Below are 20,761 nucleotides of genomic sequence, written 5' to 3' on the forward strand. Positions count from 1 at the left end.
AAAAAAAAAAGAAAGAAAGAAAGAAAAGAAAAAGAAAGAGTTTTAGCATGGAGTCAGGAAATATTGGTGCCCACAAAATAAATAATAGGTCTATATAATAATATAATATTAAAATGTACATAGATTATTGAAAGGGGTTGAAATATCTGAATGCTCTATATGGCAACAAATATTGCTTTTATTGTTTTTGTTATTTTTAATGTTACAATGAATTGGGGTGAATTGGTGTTAAATCAAACAAATCTAAGTCTACTTCAATTCACTTAAACTGGTTTGTTCAAAAGAGTCGATTCAGTAAAGTGACTTACAGTGCCAGCCACTAAGAACGACCTGTTCTTTCACTTATTTATCAACACAAAGTGCCAAATGACCCAGCCACCATATCAGTGTATTTAAGATGTAACTGAAGGCCAGTGAAACATGAATGATCTGAACTGTGAGTGGATCAGTGAATTAACCAGTTTAGTGTTAAAACTAAGAATTAAAAATGAATATCTAGGACATTTAAATGGATGTGGAAGAGAATTGTGTAAAAATAAGGGTGATGGATTTGACTGGTTACTTTTGGTTACAGTTTGTGGAGTTACAGTTTTCATCCATGTCATTGGATAAGGATTTTTTGGTTAATGGGCTGTTTTCTAACAGTAGCAGTGGTGGCACTCAGTAGTAGTGGTGGTACTCAGTAGCAGTGGTGGTACTGTAGTAGTGGTGGTACTCAGTAGCAGTGGTGGTACTCAGTAGCAGTGGTGGTAGTAGTAGTATTTAGTAGTACATTTACACCATTTGGCAGATGCCATTATCCAGAGCGACTAACATTCATCACATTTATACATTTTGAGTAATAATGGTAATAGTTTTGAGCAGTTGAGGGTTAAGGGCCCAGCAGTGGCAGGGCTGGGATCTGAACCTTCTGGTTAGGAGCCCAACATCTTAACCACCGAACTACCAATGCCACTACTACTATTATTAGTAGTAGTATTAGTAGTAGTAGTAGAAGTAATAGTAGTATTAGTGGTGGTAGTAGTAATAATAATATTAGAAGTAGTGCCACTCAGTAGTAGTAATAGTAGCAGTAGTTGTTGTAGTAGTAATAATAATAGTTGTAGTAGTATTTAGTAGTAATAATAGTATTAGTAGTATTTAATAGTATTTAGTAGTAGTAATAATAGTATTAGTAGTATTTAATAGTATTTAGTAGTAGTAATAATAGTAGTGGTATTCAGTAATAATAGTAGTAGTAGTAGTATTTAGTAGTTGTAATAGCAGTAGTATTTAGTACTATTTAGTAGTAGCAGTATTTATTAGTATTTAGTAGTAGTAATAGTAGTAGTAGTAGTGGTGGTGTTATTTAGTAGTATTAAGTAGTAGTAGTAGTAGTAGTAGTAGTATTTAGTAGTAGTAGTGGTGGTGTTATTTAGTAGTATTAAGTAGTAGTAGTATTTAGTAGTAGTAGTAGTATTTAGTAGTATTTAGTAGTAGTAATAGTAGTAGTAGTAGTGGTGGTGTTATTTAGTAGTATTAAGTAGTAGTAGTAGTAGTAGTATTTAGTAGTAGTAATAGTAGTAGTAGTATTTAGTAGTAGTAATAGTAGTAGTAGTAGTGGTGGTGTTATTTAGTAGTATTAAGTAGTAGTAGTATTTAGTAGTAGTAGTAGTATTTAGTAGTATTTAGTAGTAGTAGTTGTTGAAACTGCTCCGCTCCCAGAAAGACCTGAAACCCGAAGGTAAAGTCTGGTGACGCATCAGCTGACTGTGTGGTCATGTGACGGCTTGCGACATCTTTAGCATTGTGAGTGAAGGAGTGAACAAGCGAGCAGCAGTAACGCGGTGTTTAATGCTGGCTCTGCACATTCTCCCCATTCACCATGGCCTGGACGAAGTACCAACTCTTTTTGGCTGGTTTAATGCTCACTACGGGCTCCATCAACACTCTGTCTGCAAAGTAAGTCGTTTATCACTTCGACCGAGTCGCATATCGACTCTCCCGACTGTTCGGTGTTTATCCGCCGCTTTTTATACCAGATGTAGCCGTGTATCTCAGGAAGAGAGATAAATCTTCGTCTTTTTATTCGTTTCAACAGAATGTTAACTCATCGTGATAGCAGTTATGCCAGTGAAGGAATTTCATATAGTCTCACTGATTATCACAAACACAAACACACTCAGTCCTTATCGGAGAGCATGGCGCATTGCTCCCGGGGGTTGTGATGAACATAAATAAAAACGTAACAGATGATTTGGTTGATTTTTTAAAATGAAAACCTGTACTAAATTGTACGACTAAACCGTAAAATAATGTACGACCCAGTAAAACCATTATACTTATCAAGCTGTGTTAGAAAAACATGTAATCACACTTTAGGACACCCCTACAACGGGCCGTACCATTTCTTAACTCTTGACCTGCTTATTCCATGTGCATTTACTGTAGAGTCAAGAGAACCATTCAATATCTATGGGGGAATATTTAGCTAATTATCTGTCTAGTTTAATTTAGTCTTTGATTGATGATGAATAGATAAGTATATTGTTATAAACACAATATTATTGTTATAACGCAATCCTAAGCCATTATTTGTTATAATATAACATTCAGACTGTACTGGATGCATGGTGCACTATGTAATACTATATGTTATGTATGGAAGTTAAAATGATTTACACTGTGTATGGTGTAAGGAGTCATTTAGGATCGTCCTCCCTATGTTCTACGTGCATGTGGACGGTGCCGAGTGTGCAGTCTGACCTCCTCTAAACACGACATAATATTGCTGATCTAGCTGGATTTGTTCATATGACACGGTCTGTGCATCGTTGGTGGATTTATTTCATGCATGTTTGAGTAAACAGCACAAGAAAGTCTCACCGCGGGATAAAAACGAACTAGCTCAGCACACCTTCTAGATGAAGTTTCAGTGATCTCTTCAGTGTCTAAATACCTGTTTGATATATTTGGTCAAGCGTTGCAGATTCTGTGTATATGCAGTCAATGGGGGTTTAAAAAAAAAAATTCCCTTTTATTCAGCAAGTGTGATGGATCATGTGTGTAACATGAGCTAAAACTATCAAGCTTCTTTTCAGCAGTCGGTAATAATAAGAATATCGAAAGTCAAAGTGAAAGCACTCTTCCTCAAGTGGATGAAATACGAGAAGACAGTAGTTCCCTGTAAGTATCTCATGTAGAAAGCCCTGTTCATATTTTTTTTCCCACCAGTCTGGTCTCTATATAAGGTAATGTTTTCTTCGCATCCTTAACAACTTCGACACAAGCGGTATTGAAAGCACATGCCGGTTACACTCCGTTTAATTTCCTGTCTTTCAAAGGCAGATAAGATTCCTGTCATGAGATGAGAGATCACGAGCGCTTGACCTTTTAATCTAAGACTAACTGCTATTCAGAGAAAGACGCTCGTCAGCAGGATCAGGATGATCATGCAGTCGAATGATTATCTCTCTAACCTCAAAGAGCCATCAATGATCAATGCATCCTTCTGAACCCGTGGAGTGGACACGTCATGGACCGCCGTGGACATCGTTACTGCATGGCTGGCTGTTTTCTTATCTTAAATGATTTTTTTTTTTCTCCCCCATTTATGTCTACAGCGGACTTCGGACCCAGTGTAAAACTTTCAGAAATCAGTCAATAGGAGCGACCTTGCTGATCACAAGCAGCCTACACATGGTGCTTATGGATCTCCAATGAACAGATGACATTCAACTGTCTAGTGTTGAATAAATAAAAGTTGTTGTTTTTTCACCTCAGGATGAAATCACCGCGTTTGATTTCCGATCACGATAGCAAAACAGCCTCTTTACTGCGTTTAAACATTATTGTGAGTAAATATATGACTGACTTGCCTGTATAAACTGTATTAACAGATGGGCTGACATGTTTTCTGCTCCTGGTTGCATTGGTGCCCCTGATCATAGCTTCTCGCATCCCTTCTTGCAGGTAATGTTCCTCTGTTTTAACTTCATGTTCTTCTTATTAGACTCAGTCGCTGAGCTTCAGCCGGTGCTAATGATCAGGTCTTTATTTAATCACAATTCCAGGCTTTTGATGTAGCCAGGTCAGGGCTTAATTTCAGTCCGTTTTACTGTTACGTAAGGAATAAAGCATTTAGCGGGATGCTGTAGTAGGGAATTAACGACAGGGTGGCGTGATGCATCCAGATGAGTACCTGCACACCCTGAAGTATTTATTTTCTCTTATACACCACAGCAATTTGCCAACATTTATTTAGGAATGACACGTCGTACTTTCTTTTATCCATTAATAGTTACATTCAACGTTGTGAACTGCCCATCAAACAAGTTCTTCTATTTATTGCAGCTATAAAGAATATTTCCGTTACCATTATTTTCTCTCAAGACGAAAACACGTGATTTTACGATGTTTCCGAGAAACCGTAAAGAATAAGCTCGTTTGTCCTGAAGATGTCGGAAACGTGTTTCGTTTGTAACGGACTTGCAAAGCGCTGACACTGGAGACTCCTTCCATAAACGTTAAATAAACGTCTCCTCATAAAATAAATAAATAAATAAAAAAACAAACACCTTCGCCATATCTTATCTTGGTCTGTCATAGAAGTCCCTGCTTTATTTGTTTCTATAGAAACGATAACATAGTAGTAAGTGCGCGTTAGTGTCATAGCTTCCAGTCGATGAAATTTTAAATCCCTTCAATAGCGAACGCTTTTTTTCAGTAAGAGAGGAGGAGCGTGCTAACGGCGTCATGACGAATATAGGAGCTGTGTTTACTCTGAACGTCAGGGAAAAGAGGAAGGCCGTCTTATCATTTTTAGGATTCAAACTCGTGACACGACGACGATTGGGACGTCGCTCGTACCACGTCGAAACCCTTTTTCTTGCTCGGGTTCCCTCTTCTGAATCCTTGTGTCATCAGTTTCCTACTCAGCTTGCTATTACAAAGCGGCTCAGACCGACGGTTGCTGACTCATCCTTTTCTCTACATGTCTTCTGCTTTGTTGTGTCCACTGTGTGCACTCATCCTCTTTATATCACCACGTCTATCCAGGCCGTGTTCATGTTTTTGGGCGAGCTGAGCTGCCTCGCCGCTTTCTACATCCTCCTCTGCCATGACCGGCGCAGACCGACGCCCACAGTAGAGCCAGGTCAGAGCTTCAACCCCTTCCTGTTCCTGCCGCCCGCTATCTGTGACATGGCAGGAACGTCCATCATGTATGTCGGTAAGCAGGAGCCGATTTTACCTCTGAGCGATGCGTGTGTGGGTGTGTGTGTGTGAATCTATATCACAACTATATCCATTTCATGCTCATAGTCATAAGTTCCTGGTTACACAGTGAGCACTTTGGACTCTACAGTATACAGTTATAGACGAGACATGATTTATAATCACGCTATCCGGTGTCACCCAGATGACAGTTCCCTTTTGAGTCTGGTTCCTCTTGAGGTTTCTTCATCGGGAGTTTTTTCCTTGCCTTCACCACCGCCTCTGGTTTGCTCACTAGCCAATTAACCAATCCCCCTCTTTTTCTTCTCTCTCTCTCTTTCTCTCTCTGCATCTAGCACTGAACATGACCAGTGCCTCCAGTTTCCAGATGTTACGGGGAGCGGTGATCATCTTCACCGGCCTGCTCTCGGTGGCTTTCCTGGGTCGCCGGTTGGCGGCCAGTCAGTGGATCGGGATTTTTATCACCATCTTGGGCCTGGTGGTGGTCGGACTCGCCGATTTCGTGAGCAGCAACAGAGAGGACGGACACAAGCTCAGTGATGTCATTACAGGTACATGCAAGTCGCCCTAAACCTTCTATAAGGTTTCCTTTTATTATTCCATTCTCGCATGGGAATTATTTTAATCGCAATGAAATATTTAACTGCACATCAGGGTAAAATATGCAAATGACGTTTGGATTTACCAGTGGAAGGGGCGGGGCATGTAGAGTTAGAAGACGTAGAGTTTAATTTGCATACTCATAAAATCTGTATTGTTACAGATGTAACCTGTTTTTTTTTTTTTTCTCTTTTGGCTTCAAGATAAAACCTATACATCACTACATATTATTTCAGATATTAAAGTCAAGCTCTTTGTCAGAATTATGATATTTCTTTCTTGCTTGCTTGTGGGATTTTCGATCATAAATAAATCATCTTTGGTTCTTTGACCTGCAGGTGACCTTTTGATCATCATGGCTCAGATCATCGTGTCTGTACAGATGGTCCTGGAGGAGAAGTTCATTTATAAGCACAATGTTCATCCTCTGAAGGCAGTCGGGACTGAAGGTGACGTACACCTAAAGTACTGCTTAAAAATATGTATATACCACAGCTGTTAAATTCTCTATTCTCGATTCTGATTGGTCGGAAGGTGTTGATTAATTTTCTGTAATGCGCTGGGTATAATATGCTTAATATCGTATAATAATATATGTTCGATATAATATGATATAATATAATATGTTTCTATAGTAACAGTGTACAGAGGGTCGTGTATGGTAAACCCTCCACATAATCTAAGACTAAGCATTTACAGAAGGAGTCTCCATTATTTAATGTAGTCAGTAAAGATGGTTAAAGGAACCGTGACGTAAAGCATCATCATTTTCGTAATTTAAAAAAAAAAACGATTGAATATTTTCGAAATATTTCTTTGATTAACATCAAAAAACATCCGTCCTGTTGTCCCTTCTCCGTCCCAGGCTTTTTTGGTTTCGTGATCCTGACCATCCTCCTCATCCCGATGTTCTACATCCCGGCTGGGAGCTTCGGCAGCAACCCGCGGCAGGTCCTGGAGGACGCGCTGGACGCTTTCTGCCAGATCGGCCACAAGCCGCTCATCATACTGGCGCTGGTGGGCAACACGGTGAGCATCGCGTTCTTCAACTTCGCCGGCATCAGCGTGACCAAAGAGATCAGCGCCACCACGCGCATGGTGCTGGACAGCCTGCGTACGCTGGTCATCTGGGTGGTGAGTCTGGCGCTGGGCTGGGAGTCGTTCCACGGCCTGCAAATCCTCGGCTTCCTCATCCTTCTGCTGGGCACGGCGCTCTACAACGGACTCCACAAACCCGTGATGGCCAGGCTGCCCTGCTGGTCTGCAGAGCGGGAGACGGAAACGGACGACGCAGACGAGAGAGAGAGACTGCTGGGCACAGGCAGAGCTGCACAGGAGAGCTAACGATGAACGCACAACAAAACGTGTTCCAGATTCTGCGTCAGCTCTCTCTACTCTGTGTTGGTCGAGCACTGAACTGACTCGATACGTGTAGACGTCCAGGGAACGTGTTTGACGTCTCTGGGTTTTGCGTTTTTAACTATATTTTTTTCCCCTTACAAATCACTTGACCAGTACAACTGACACTAGTAGAGGAACCGGAGGGCTGATGTCGCATGATCGCTGCCTTAAGGGCACTGCACAGTCACGTTATTGATTTCTTTTTTGTTGTTTTTTTATTTCTCATTATGCCATAATGGTTTAAAAAGGGATGCTGAAAATTTTAAATCATATTTTTAAAATAATATTTGACATTTTTTAAAATGTGTTTTAGTATCCTAGAGCAGGGGTTCCCAAACTTTTCCAGGGCAAGGCCCCCCCAAATGTCATTAACATTTGACCGAGGCCCCCCTTTTGCAAGATATCTTTAAAACACATTAAAAATACAGACTTCTGAATATATCCCCCCTTTTTTTATTAATAATTACATCTTACATCTTTACATTACATTACAATTAGGAATTGATTTTGTGTGTGTGTGTGTGTGTGTGTGTGTGTGTGTGTGGTTGTCTCAGTGACAAAGAGAAAACATACTAGTGGGAGGGATGGGCTTGGTGGCTCCGACCAAATTGTTGAGGCCCCCTGGCGGCCCCCACTTTGAAAACCACTGTCCTAGAGGGCAAAAACGCTTACTACATTTTAATAACAGTGTGCTTGTTTTTGGCCAATAATCTTTTTCTGTTGAAAATGTTGGCATTTTTATTTTCTCTATAACTCTTTTAACTTCAGGTGTATTATAAATGTATTTTATAACAGACGGTCCTCAGTGTATCAGTCAGTATAACAGTGTCGACTGTATTAGATATTAGAGATAAAAAATAGAGGTGAAACGATGAGATTTAGTCATTATCAACATCTGCTCTTGAATAATGTCTGTGTTCAGTCACCCGAATATTAACGGCTTTAATGTGTTTGGTGCGAATCTCTGTTTTAATTAAATCGCCTGTTCATTTTTCCTCTGTGTAAGTATGCTTTATTTATTCAAGGGAAAGGAGTTCTCTGAAAGGGAAAAACGTATATAGGTCATTTAGTGACATACGGAGTTAAGTATAGTTGGTTAACATCGTGTGATGTTACATGTTTAGTTCTTTATGAAGTAGGTGTGTTTTAATATAATGTGATGGAGAATTTCGAAGATAAAGCTATTTGATGTTTGAGGAAAGATTTAGAATATAAGTACGGTATATTCAACATTGTGTGATGACAGAATTAGAAAGTAGGTAGATTTTAATGTAGTGGAATTAGAATGAAGTTATTCACTGAGGTAAGTACACACCCCTGTTAAAATTGCAGGTTTTTGTGAGATAAAAAAAAAAGAAGAAGAAAGAAACCAAGATATATCATGTCAGATAGAGCAAATAGAAAGATTTTTATAAAAGAAAAAACTTATAATAGGCAGGTTGCATAAGTGTACACACATCTATCATGATAGGAAATCAAATATTTCTTCGTCTTCAGCTGTCTAGCAGAGGCCTGCAGGTGTTCTCCCAAAATAGCTATTTTGGAGCTATCCATGATACCCTCAAGTTTGACTAGAGCTCCAGCTGAAGAGAAGCAGCCATCAGCATGCGGGTATGCGGGTGTGGGTATGATGTTCTTTGGGTGATGAGGTGATCTTGTTTTTGTGCCAAACAAACATCCATCCATCCGGTAAGCGGTATCTTCTATATCGATAGATATAGAAGATCTTCTATATCTTCTATATCTATCTTCTATACCGCTTACCGACCCTTCAGGGTCGTGGGGAACCTGGAGCCTATCCCAGGGAGCATTGGGGCACAAGGCGGGGTACACCCTGGATGGGGTGCTAATCTATCGCAGGGCACAATCACATCCACAATCATACACACATTCATACACTACGGACACTTTAGACACACCAATCAGCTTACCATGCATGTCTTTGGATTGGGGAGGAAACCGGAGTACCCGGAGGAAACCCCCGCAGCATGGGGAGAATCGAACTCCACACACACAGGGCAGCGGCGGGAATCGAACCCCGAGACCTGGAAGCGTGAGGCGAACGTGCTAACCACTAAGCCACCGTTTTAACATGGGTGTGTGTAGACTTTTTATATCCACTGTACGTATATTACACATTAAGGAGTGTCTGCAATTAATGTGGAATCTATGCACCTTCCATCCATTCATTTTCCATGCCGCTTATCCTACTGACACAGGGTCGCGGGGGAGCCTGGAGCCTATCCCAGTGAGCTTGGGGCACAAGGCGGGGGACACGCGTCCACACACATTCACACTGTCGTGGAAATTTAACAACACTCCCAGACTCGTGCTCTGAAGGTGAAAAGGTTTATTACAGAAAGATGGTTAATACAGGATAGAATAAAGCAGGATAGATTAATGAGAGCGCTCTGAAGTGCTTGTGCTGAACCACTACTATAGATACTATAAACGCAGAGCACGACACACTTCTGTGTACCGGTAAGAAGCAGTTTGAGGCAGTTCAAACCGTTCAAATCCTCTGATGAACATGAACAGAACATGAACAAAATTATTACAAAGTGAAAATGAGTAATTTCCCCCTCACATTTCCCCCATTTTATCATTACAAAATATGATTCTCATAATTCTCAAAATATGAGAAATTACTATGCTGTGAATGCATCAGAACTTCAGAATCCTTTCACGGTTCAACTGAATTCATCATAAAACAGACATACTGAAGGCGCTAAGGCTGTTTTTGCGGATATAAAGTATCCGGTCGTCAAGCAAGCTCATTTTAGAGTGAAATGAGAATCGTCATGGTCAAATGCATATTTACAATAGATGTGAAATGGAGGTCAATGGGTCGTCATCGTCTGTGTCACTGGGAGAATCTGATACCCAGTCAGGTTTAGGATACGAGTCAGGTTGGTCATCATAGGGATCGTACTCAGTCTTTGTCAACATCAGCGTTTGGTCATTAGTGATTTCAACGAGCGTGAGAGACTGCTCCGAACGAGAGAAACAATACAAGGCAAAATGAGCAAGACGAGAAGAATTATTGCACCTATTGGTAGACAGACGGTTAATATCCACGAGCCTCATCCCCCGAGTACTGAGTTCAGCCAATCAAACCCCGTCTCACTAGTCTGTGGAGCGTTGCGTATCGCAGACCGCATGTGTTCAATGATAGAATAACCATTATGTGTCTGCGTGGTGAGGGGACGTGAACATTGTATGGGAGCACTGTTGGCAATGATTCTTATGACCAAAGGTGATAAAGGACGCTTTACAGAGGCGGCCAATATCTTGGCATACGGGCTTTTAACTACTAACTGTCGTCCAATCTGCAGCAATAGTCTACTAAAGAACTCTGCGGGCTTATGTGGGACCTACAGAAATCACGTCGCCTTAGGCACTTAGTCCCGTCACCACGATCAGCTAAATACCAAATTTGTGTAAAAGTGTGTGCGTCATGCACTCTTTCTGCTGCAATGATGTGATTGGCGTGATTGATCATTAAGTCTTCCACACAATAAACTTCAATATCGCGCTTTGGTTTATCTTTCCAGCTTAAGGGTCTACCCCCGGACCCCCAGAGTTGTCGGGAACGGTCCCAGTGATTTGTGAGTTTATTTCTGTGACAGGGCTTATTAACAGATACCACCTATACCAGGAGAAGGGTGTACGATTAGGAATAGGTTTGTATGTATGAGTGGATTTGCAGGTCGACATCTAATGATTTGTGTCTAGCCTGCAACAGTAGTCTGTGGTCAAGGAGGTGCGGTAACAAAGTCATGTCATCTAACCTCTGTCCTGGTCACGTGGTTATATAGTACGCACTAATGAAGTTCAGTCCTCCTAAGAGTACAGTTTCAGTATCCCAAAGGGGTTAAGGCCATCCTAAGCCTGTTTCAGAACAGCATTCGCTCAATCTGTTTTTTAGTGTCCCATTTCCTCTCTCTACCACCCCAGCACTAGCTGGGTGATATGCACAGTGCTGCTTTAAGTCAATACCCAAATATTCACCCACCTACTTAAGGGCATAGCTCACAAAAGGTGTGCCATGATCACTGGAGATTATCATTATCACTACCGCGTCCGAGTCCTGTTTGGACGTAGGGACGTAGCCTTCTCTACCTTCAAACCTCAACCCATGTTATGAGTTGCGCAAACAGTTTTTTAGAGTAATTTGTGAAACCAATGCTTTAACGCAGCAATCATTCCCCCTTTTGATGCATGGTCCCTGTAACTTTCAATGTTTTAATCAATTTAACATGCTACATGTAATACTTCTCTCTCTCGATGTAATACACGCATTTCTTATATCATTGACTACATTTACATGGACAGCTGTAATCTAATTATTGACCTTACTCTGAGTAAGACAATACTGTGATTAAGAATATTCCTTTCATGTACCCGTTTTACATGTTAGAGAACATAGATCGATTAACAGCACACGTCATTACGTCGCCACGCCATCCGACATCCCTCCAGAATTTCACGTATCGACATACAGTTGGTCTTCATTATGGTACCGTATACAGTTTTGGCTGTTTTTATTTAAATTCTTTACGAACGCTTCAAGTGCGGTTAATTATTTGTCATGCTGTACGTGCAAATAGACGACTGCTTGAAGCCGTGGGCTGCGTCCCAAACCACGTACTTACATCTATATAGTAGCCGAGATACATGTATTTCGCTTACTACAGGCCTATAGTAGGCAAGTACGGGGTTTTGGACGCAGCCGTGTTCTCTTGTTTGCCGTAAAACGGTCGAGCACTGCCGGGTGTGTACGTGTCCTGTCGCAAAATGCGGTGAAAACTCCCGCACGACGTTAATAGTGTGATTAAGGTGTGTACGTGTCTGTAATACACGTCCATAATGCGACTAAAACAGGAGTACACCACACGTCTTAATTCGAGTTGTGTTTACTTCTAGTATGACCTTAATCGGATTAAGGCCATTAAAAATTGCTGTTTACATGCTAGTTTCTTAATCAGAGTATCGTCTTAATCGGGTTAATAGTGGATTATTGTTGTCCATGTAAACGCACTGATTGTCTCCCTTCCATACAGACAGCAATACATGATGACAGCAATGAGCTATGACATAAAATTCTAAATTCTAAATTCTTGATGATGCGTACCGTTCAGTGGAGAGACCATTATTGTCCAGAAAACGTGAGAAGACGCACACAGCCCAACCAGGAGACCAAATTGGAAATCATCAAGGAAACACTCGCAGACCTCTGAAGTTCCTCTGAAGGTAAAAAAAGGTTTATTACAGAAAAATGGTTAATACAGGATAGAATAAAGCAGGATAGATTAATGAGAGCGCTCTGAAGTGCTTGTGCTGAACCACTACTATAGATATGAAACGCAGAGCATGACACACTTTTGTGTACCGATAAGAAGCGGTATTTTTTATGATACTCATATCTTTAGTAGGTGTGTAGTACTGGAAACACATAAAAAACAGTTTTTCTGAATTATACCCCTCAGAATTAACACACTGAGGCACACAGCAATAAAAAAAAGTGAAGAGCTGATTTAACATCTTTGGTAAGAAAACCTTCTCTATTAAACGGTTAAAACACTCATTCTGATGACAAACAACTTCTTAACAAGTCACATAAAACACTTCTCTCAGAGAGCGGCACTGAACCGCAGCAGTAGCGCGGGCACTCGTAGCCCCTGAGGTAAGACAGACAGCGCCATTTTGTTTAACTGTCCGCCATCTTGTATAACTAACCGACTGAACTTCAGCTAGCAGCAAGCTAGTGTTAATATATTCACTGAGGACTTTAAAAAGCATACAAAAAATCAGCTATTTACAACTTCAGACAAAATGCTGTGATTTAAAGACAAAATTTCCACTTTAAGCTCATGTTAGCTAAAATTCATGCTGTGCTAAACTAAATTAATCTGTCCAGTAGCATGTTAGCTAGAAAGCTAACATTTTTGTAGGGAAATGGGTGTAAAAATAAAAACAAAAAGGTCCACAGGAAGAAGTAAACCTTGAGTCTTGAACTTTAACATGTTAGATTTTACTCAAAAGAAGTATCTACTCTCTACATCACAGCTTAAATCATTTTCGGTAGATTTAATCTTAGGGCTAAGCGCTAGTTAGCCGTCTCCTCTTTAAAGTGTATAGCTGAAACGCTGTTTAACGATTTAATTGAATTAAACTACATATCATTTATAACTATGTGTAAAGATAAGGAGAAAAATATTACTTGCCTTGAGTTGGTGTCCAGCTGTGAACTGCTGCTCCTCCATTCAGATGGAGCTGTGAGAGAGCATGAACTCCAGCAGGAAAAGATGTTCAGTTGTTTTCCCTGTGGGGGAGGGGCAACTCTCTCTCTCTCTCAGCTCCTCACCTATCACTTCACATATTTATCTTTTATTTATCCAGGTTATGGGTTTCCCATATTGTAGTGTTACAACCTGGAACCTGGAAGTGACTTTTATATTAAAGTTGGGGATCAGTACACACTAAAATAATACCTAATACAATAAAAACACAATTTGTTCAAATTATTTACGAAACAACAACAAAAACAAAAACATTGCAGTTGTTATTTCATAAGTATTCATCCCCATTGCTGTGAAAGCCCTAAGTTCGTTGGAGAGACACAAGGCCACAGCTTCACATTTTTGGTTTGCTAATGAACAGTTATATATTAGCACATTTTGTCATAATTTATGGCCTATAGTTTTTTTTTCCTGCTAGAGGAATAACAGAGACCCCGCGGGCGGTATGTTTGCCACTGCTGACCTAAACGTTCACCGTTTCTCCTACAAAATATGCCGAATAGCGTCGTCACTATTTTCCGATACACGTTAATACGCACCAAGACTTTACTTTGGGATTGAACGACGTCACAGGCACGGGTTACTCTGATTGGATAAATCCATGCGAGCTCATTGAATATTCATGAATTTCACGTAACGGTTCCTGACCAGTCGTAACGGCTCTGAGAAGCGATAAGGGATCAGAGAACTATCAAAAGGAACCACATAGCAAGTGTATGTGCTCATATATAAGAAATATTTCACACGTGATCATGTAGCTCTTAGAAATTACTTTGGGTCTGTTTTTGTTTGATTATTTAGGCTACGGCCAGGTTGCTTGACAACTCTAACGGTCAATTTTGATAACATTAATGCTATAGCTTGTTATTGTTAGTGATTTTCAGCTGTTACTGAAGATGATTGTGTTATGTGTTAGCTAGCCACCTACTATCTAGTTAGTGCTAGAGAGTAATTGTTACATTCAGTCTCCTTTTTTTTTCTCCCATCTGGCTACAAATCTTTTTAGCTAATATGGAGATCGTTGATACATCTTTGGTCACCTTCATCAACCCCACCTACTTCCCTGGCAAGTTGTGGCGTTTGGTGAATGATCCTGAGATTCGCTCAGTCTGGTGGGATGACAGCGGGGAAGGGATACTTGTTCATCAGCAAACCTTCGAAGCTGAAGTGCTTTTGTCCCAACCCACCCACTTGTCAGAGTACTTCAGGACAACTGACTTCATAAGTTTCGTTCGCCAGCTGAACCTGTACGGCTTCAAAAAACAACGCATAGACAACGTCTCGGACAAGCAATCGAACAACTCTTCGATTAAGGCCCAACTGCACCATTTTCAAAACCCATATTTTAAACGGGATAAGCCTGAGCTTCTGCTCAATATGAAGCGACTCACGCCACTCAACAAGGCCAAGCTCGCCGGGTTAAAGGTGACCAGCAGGAGGCCAAAACCTTACCATCACGTGATGCGGAATTCGCCACAGGAAACCTCTGGCTTAATGAAAACAGGTTGGTAGTGTTTCAACAAGCAGATAAAAAGAATAGACAGAATATATTCATTCATTCATTTCAGTAACAACTTTAACCTAGTCAGGATCATGACTGATCCAGGGCCTATCCTGAGAAAACTGGGCACCCTGAATGGGACGCCAGTCCATCGCAAAGCACCGTGCGCACACATACATTCACACACTCGTTCACACATAGTGCCAATTTACCATAAACACTCCACTTATAACCTGGAACCTGGAAGAAACCCACCTCAACCCTAGTCCACAGGTTTCTCCGCCACTGTGTGAATTCTTTAAATCTGGAAACATTTTAGCCCATGTCCTTTGAAAGACTGGATAGAGAAATCCATTAGCCTTAAAAAAAAGATTATGCATATATAGGAATGTGTAGAAAAAAGAGAAAATAGACAAAAATTTTGAGAAAGGGTACGTCATTTTGCTAGTACAGTGCCAGCTAGATAACTTTGTGGCCTCGGTCATCATCTGTAGTTTTAGTTTATAATACCTGACTTGTCTCTATCTGTTCAGGTTCAACCTTGCTTGAACATCAGGGAACCCCTTACTACCATCCCTGTAATGTCCCTCAGCAGGAGCAGAGGAGCAACTTACCTCATCACTCACAGTACGGGTTTTACACACCAGGTAATGATGATTTAATACATTTTGTCCCCTTTATAATAGTTGTGAGCTCAGCCTTAATTAGTTTAAGCATTCGATTTGCACGCTACTTTAGTAAATACAGTAGTATAGTGCATTATTCTGACGTGTAGTTTAATTGTATGCAATTTAGTATGGAGCCCAGTCCATTGTTTCACAATTTCAGTGTTGGCGTTTCTATCTATCTGTCTATCTGTCTATCTATCTATCTATCTGTCTATCTATCTATCTATCTATCTATCTATCTATCTGTCTGTCTATCTGTCTATCTATCTATCTATCTATCTATCTGTCTATCTATCTATCTATCTATATTTTGTCCCAAATATCCGTTTTTAATAGATAAAAATGAAGATAACGATATCAGTCAATGTAATTCTATGTTTTGATATTAAACCTTCAGTGCATAATTCAGATATTCAGAGTCTTCTAATGAGTCATTCTAACAACTGTTATATGTTTAATGCCTGAACAACGTAACTCTAAAGTTAGAAAAGAAAATATAAATGCTGTAAAAAAAAAAAAGCACACAACATGCGCATGCATGCATTAAATATCTATTAACATCTAATAATATCTATCTAGCAACTAATATTTTACTTGAATGTGTCCCCTTTCACCAGCTCAAACTTCTCAGCTTAAAATTAAAAAGGGCTGTGGGCGTGTACAGGAGCGGGGTATCAACACCATTACAGTCCATTGTCAGAACATGATTGTCCTTCATGATGTCCACCATGTCATTAGTCTGTACCTATAAGCAGGAAGTCCCACAATGCCTTGTGTAAACTCATTTTTAACATTAATTGAGGGATTATTACCTTGTGGTGTTTGGCAATGTGGTGGGCTTTTTTTAAAAAACAAAAAAACATTCTGTTGCTTTATGCAGCAGATGCAAGCACAGCTTACTGCATTGTTGTTGTTTTAGTATGGTTTATTCATGGTTTATCATTTTACATATCTTCCAGGTTATTTGTAGAACTCAGGAATAAAACAAATGGACTATTTCACCTTTAAATATTGACATTTCAACATGTTATTTAATACAGTAGGCAAAGAATGAAGAAAAACTGTGTGCAGAGGGGCTGCAGGAGCTGTAATATCGTTCCTGAATAATCTATCTTAGTGATGTGTTGTTTATGTCTTAACAAGAAAAGAATCGTTTATTAACCTTCAATGTTTCCCATCCCCAGTGTATCAGCGCTGTAGCCCAGACTTCTTGGATTCAAACGTGCCAAGCTTTCAACAACCAGCTGCTTCCTACTCTCCTGGTGACTATTACCCTGTAAGAACTGAGAAACCTTTTTAAGTTTATGTACTGTTCTGATCACTAAAAATGGCTAGTGTCATTATTTTAGCCAGTGTAGGCATGTTAAACAGTTAAAAGTAAAACCTTGATGTGTAAATAATATTAATATGAATTTTCCCACTCATTCCTCAGGACTACTCAGTCGGATACGCTGATCCGATTGATCAGGATCCATACTGGAAAGCAGGTGATGTTCCAGAGTCCAGTACGAGTGAGCTGGACAAAGAGAAAGAGGAACTGGACGCTATATTAGATCTGGCGTTGGACATGCAGGTCAGATTAGATGAGTTCCCATCAAGAACAGCCCCGAGTGTGTATCTGTGCTTACAGTGTAGTCAGTGCTGCCGTAGTACCATAAGGTCCAATAATCGGAATCCAGGACCAAGAACTGTTTACATGGTTCAAGAACATACAGTTCCCTCCAATAATATTGGCACCCTTGGTAAATATGAGTAAAGGATGCTGCGAAAATTTGTCTTTATTGTTTAGCCTTTTGATCTTTTGTTCAGCCTTCTTTGCTTATATTTACCAAGGGTGCCAATATTAGTGGAGGGCACTGTATGTGGTTTAAATTCCGTAGGTACGGAAAAACACTGAAACCATAGTGTAACCATAAAATGCAAATCAGTGTGTAGCCACCATTGTTAATCCGTATTATTCATTATATTCATTCCTTATTTCTGTTCTTGCACCTGTTTTAAAATAATCAGCACATGACTGAACAAAACAAAACTTTTTTTTTTGTCATGAATTTGCAATCAGAAGCTTGCAAGACTTGTTTGTGAGGTAATGGATTTGAGTTTATGGGTGCGTCTCAATCAGCTCCATAGTTCAGTAGTCAGGACACTGATCAGGGAGTGGACCATTTGAAGGGCTGTCTCAATTGCGAAATCCTACCAGTGTGCACTGGGACGTTCGCTCCCTAAAAAATCCCACAATGCACCACGAAAACCAAGGAGCATAGATGTCCACTATTTTCCCTTACTGAAAATGACGCCATGTTTTCAGAAGCCTCTCAGATCGAAAAGTGTGGCGGACGAACGCTGTTGTTGTTGCTCTCAAATGATTACTTACGTTAGCGATTTTTAACTTTATTTGACGTTCTATATATTGTTTATTTGAGTCTAACGACTTTAATGATCTTTTAAAAATCTACTAACTAGTCTACGAACCGACTTGAAGTACCATGACAGACAAATGAATATGACATATAATGTTAGAAAGATGTCCGTCCTGCATGTTGAGGTTAAGTGCCAGTGGTGATGTTTTACAGCGCGAATACGTAATCATGTTACCGGAAATTGAGTCATCAGTGTCCTAATGTGTAGTGAGTCAGGGTCTTTACAAGTGCCCGAGCTCATGTACACCATATACCGATTCACCACCTAGGGATCGAGGGAGCTGATTGAGACGCACCCTACCGTATATTTTGTGTAATGTGAAACATTAATGTTGTTTTCTATATATTTTATTTATTCAGGCTGAAGTTGATGCCCGGAGGTTGCTGCAGCTATCAGTCACCTGTTAAGACAGCTTGAGTGGGTGTTACGAACCCGGTCTAGGTCAGGCCGCTATGTACAAAGATAATCTGCAGTGCACTGGAAGCAGAGGGTACGGGCTCGCTCATCCAGGCAGCAATAAAGAGAAGCCAGCCCTGCAGATGTGATCATTGACTCTAGCTGCTGTGGTTAGATGAGAGACAGAGAGTTAGAAGAGAGACAGAAGGCCAGAAGCAATGCTGTGTGTTTCCATTTTGATCGTTGCTATAAAAATCAAAAATTAAATAAAAACTCTCCCAAGGTGGAAAAATAATCTTCCAAACAAAATGAATCAAAGAGATAGAGACTGAATGCAGTCGATACAAAAAAATCATTTGTAAAATAGACATTTGATTGAATGACAGTTTATAGTTTTATGTGTATTTTAGGAAAATATAAGATGTAAATTACGTCCAAGTCACTTGAGAGCATTACTGTAAATTAATGTAAACCTATAGCTCTCCAGATTATTTGTTGTATTAATAATTGTGTGTCACATTTTTTTAGACCTGAATGTTATAAATGTTAGGAAGATTTTTTGTTTATTTTTAAATATCTTATCTTATTTATTTATTCATTTCATGCATACTGTTTTAGTGTTTTTTATGCTGCCTGACATATAGAGAATTAACTGTTATCAGTAAAGTGAATTATTTCTTTTAACAGCATGTCCTGAAGTGCTTTATTCCTCTTATACTACAGCCATTTTTATTTATTAAAGAACAACACATCATACCTGTTTATCTGTTTATAGCTGTGTTGTAGAAAGTCTGCAAAACAAAGTAGTTTCTTATCACTTGTGTTGTAAGACCTATAAACAGTCGATCCCCCACAAGCCGCTCATTTTTATTTTCTCTCGAAGTTAATACAACAACAACAACAAAATGCAGCTTGTCATGTTAATTAGAAACTATCAAGTCCTCCATCCTGAACACTTTTTCATGTTGCAAAACTTGAAGGAACAGTTTTATCACTGACTGTTCCAAAGTGCTGAAACTGGAGGCTCCGTCCATAAATGTTAAATACTGTAAATGTGTCCTTAATTATCATTAACTGCAAGCTGAAATTCAGATCCATCATCTCATATTCATCTTTAGATCTTAAAGCCTAATGTCTTCAGTGTGTAGCAAAAACAAAAGACTTGGCCTTGCTGTTCCAATACTTTTGGAGGGGAATGTATTTAGCTATGATGCTGCTATAGTGTTACTATGGTACCCTATTGTAACTATGACCCATTGAGCTCTGACCCATTGAGGCATGGACTCCACAAGACCTGTGAAGGTGTGCTGTGGTATCTGGTACCAAGACATTAGCAGCAGATCCTTAGCACCAGTTATGTAAGTTGCGAGGTGGGGCCTCCATGGATCGAGCTTGTTTGTCCAGCACATCCCACAGATGCTCAACTGGATTGATGTGTGTGGAATTTGGAGGCCAAATGAACACCTTGAACTGTGTCTTCAAACAAGTCTTGAACAATTTTTGCAGTGTGGCGGGGCACATTATCCTGCATGAACCTTTTCCTGCTTCCAACACATCAACTTGAAGAACTGACTGTTCACTTGCTGTGTAATATATCTCACCCCTTGACAGGTGCCACTGTAACAAGATAGTCAATGTTATTCATGCCACCTGTCAGTGGTTTTAATGTTATGGCTGATATACAGTATCTCACAAAAGTGAGTACACCCCTCACATTTTTGTAAATATTTGATTATATCTTTTCATGTGACAACACTGAAGAAATGACACTTTGCTACAGTGTAAAGTAGTGAGTGTACAGCTTGTGTAACAGTGTAACTTTGCTGTCCCCTCAAAATAACTCAACACACAGCCATTAATGTCTAAACCGCTGGCCACAAAAGTGAGTACACCCCTAAGTGAAAATGTCCAAATTGGGCCCAAAGTGTCAATATTTTGTGTGGCCACCATTATTTTCCAGCACTGCCTTAACCCTCTTGGGCATGGAGTTCACCAGAGCTTCACAGGTTGCCACTTTAGGCCCTCTCCACTCCTCCATGACGACATCACGGAGCTGGTGGATGTTAGAGACCTTGTGCTCCTCCACCTTCCGTTTGAGGATGCCCCACAGTTGCTCAATAGGGTTTAGGTCTGGAGACATGCTTGGCCAGTCCATCACCTTCACCCTCAGCTTCTTTAGCAAGGCAGTGGTCGTCTTGGAGGTGTGTTTGGGGTCGTTATCATGCTGGAATACTGCATACTGATCATGCTCTGCTTCA

At 40.2% G+C, this 20,761-nt stretch overlaps 2 protein-coding genes and 1 long non-coding RNA gene across 7 annotated transcripts; 2 read left to right on the forward strand and 1 right to left on the reverse strand.

The window, feature by feature from the left end:
- Positions 1-1,166: 1,166 nt before the first annotated feature.
- Positions 1,167-7,809, forward strand: slc35f6 (solute carrier family 35 member F6). Its single transcript, XM_053614663.1, has 6 exons — positions 1,167-1,941; positions 3,879-3,951; positions 5,038-5,209; positions 5,550-5,765; positions 6,153-6,263; positions 6,680-7,809. Exons 1-6 carry the CDS (start codon positions 1,865-1,867, stop codon positions 7,156-7,158), a joined length of 1,128 nt encoding a protein of 375 aa, XP_053470638.1. The 5' UTR covers positions 1,167-1,864; the 3' UTR covers positions 7,159-7,809.
- A 403-nt stretch (positions 7,810-8,212) lies between these two features.
- Positions 8,213-12,430, reverse strand: LOC128601453 (uncharacterized). 3 transcript variants are annotated; one of them, XR_008384714.1, is made up of 3 exons: positions 12,350-12,430; positions 9,391-10,203; positions 8,213-9,260 (listed from the first exon to the last, which is right to left on the reverse strand). It is a non-coding gene; the product is annotated as an uncharacterized LOC128601453 (long non-coding RNA). The 3 variants fall into 3 exon arrangements; XR_008384713.1 differs by lacking the exon at positions 12,350-12,430 and having other exon boundaries at positions 9,391-9,549; positions 10,037-12,339; XR_008384712.1 differs by lacking the exon at positions 12,350-12,430 and having other exon boundaries at positions 8,213-9,066; positions 9,147-9,260; positions 9,391-12,336.
- LOC128601449 (heat shock factor protein 5-like) lies at positions 12,343-19,187 on the forward strand. 3 transcript variants are annotated; one of them, XM_053614664.1, is made up of 6 exons: positions 12,343-12,468; positions 14,524-15,021; positions 15,552-15,665; positions 16,871-16,962; positions 17,119-17,259; positions 18,467-19,187. In XM_053614664.1, exons 2-6 carry the CDS (start codon positions 14,529-14,531, stop codon positions 18,512-18,514), a joined length of 888 nt encoding a protein of 295 aa, XP_053470639.1. In that variant the 5' UTR covers positions 12,343-12,468; positions 14,524-14,528; the 3' UTR covers positions 18,515-19,187. The 3 variants fall into 3 exon arrangements, with proteins under 3 accessions (XP_053470639.1, XP_053470642.1, XP_053470641.1); XM_053614667.1 differs by lacking the exons at positions 17,119-17,259; positions 18,467-19,187 and adding an exon at positions 16,304-16,461 and having other exon boundaries at positions 16,727-16,953; XM_053614666.1 differs by lacking the exons at positions 17,119-17,259; positions 18,467-19,187 and having other exon boundaries at positions 16,304-16,953.
- The last annotated feature ends 1,574 nt before the right edge of the window (positions 19,188-20,761 follow it).

The sequence above is a fragment of the Ictalurus furcatus genome, chromosome 25 (genome assembly GCF_023375685.1).
Source record: "Ictalurus furcatus strain D&B chromosome 25, Billie_1.0, whole genome shotgun sequence".
NCBI classification, from domain to species: domain Eukaryota; kingdom Metazoa; phylum Chordata; class Actinopteri; order Siluriformes; family Ictaluridae; genus Ictalurus; species Ictalurus furcatus.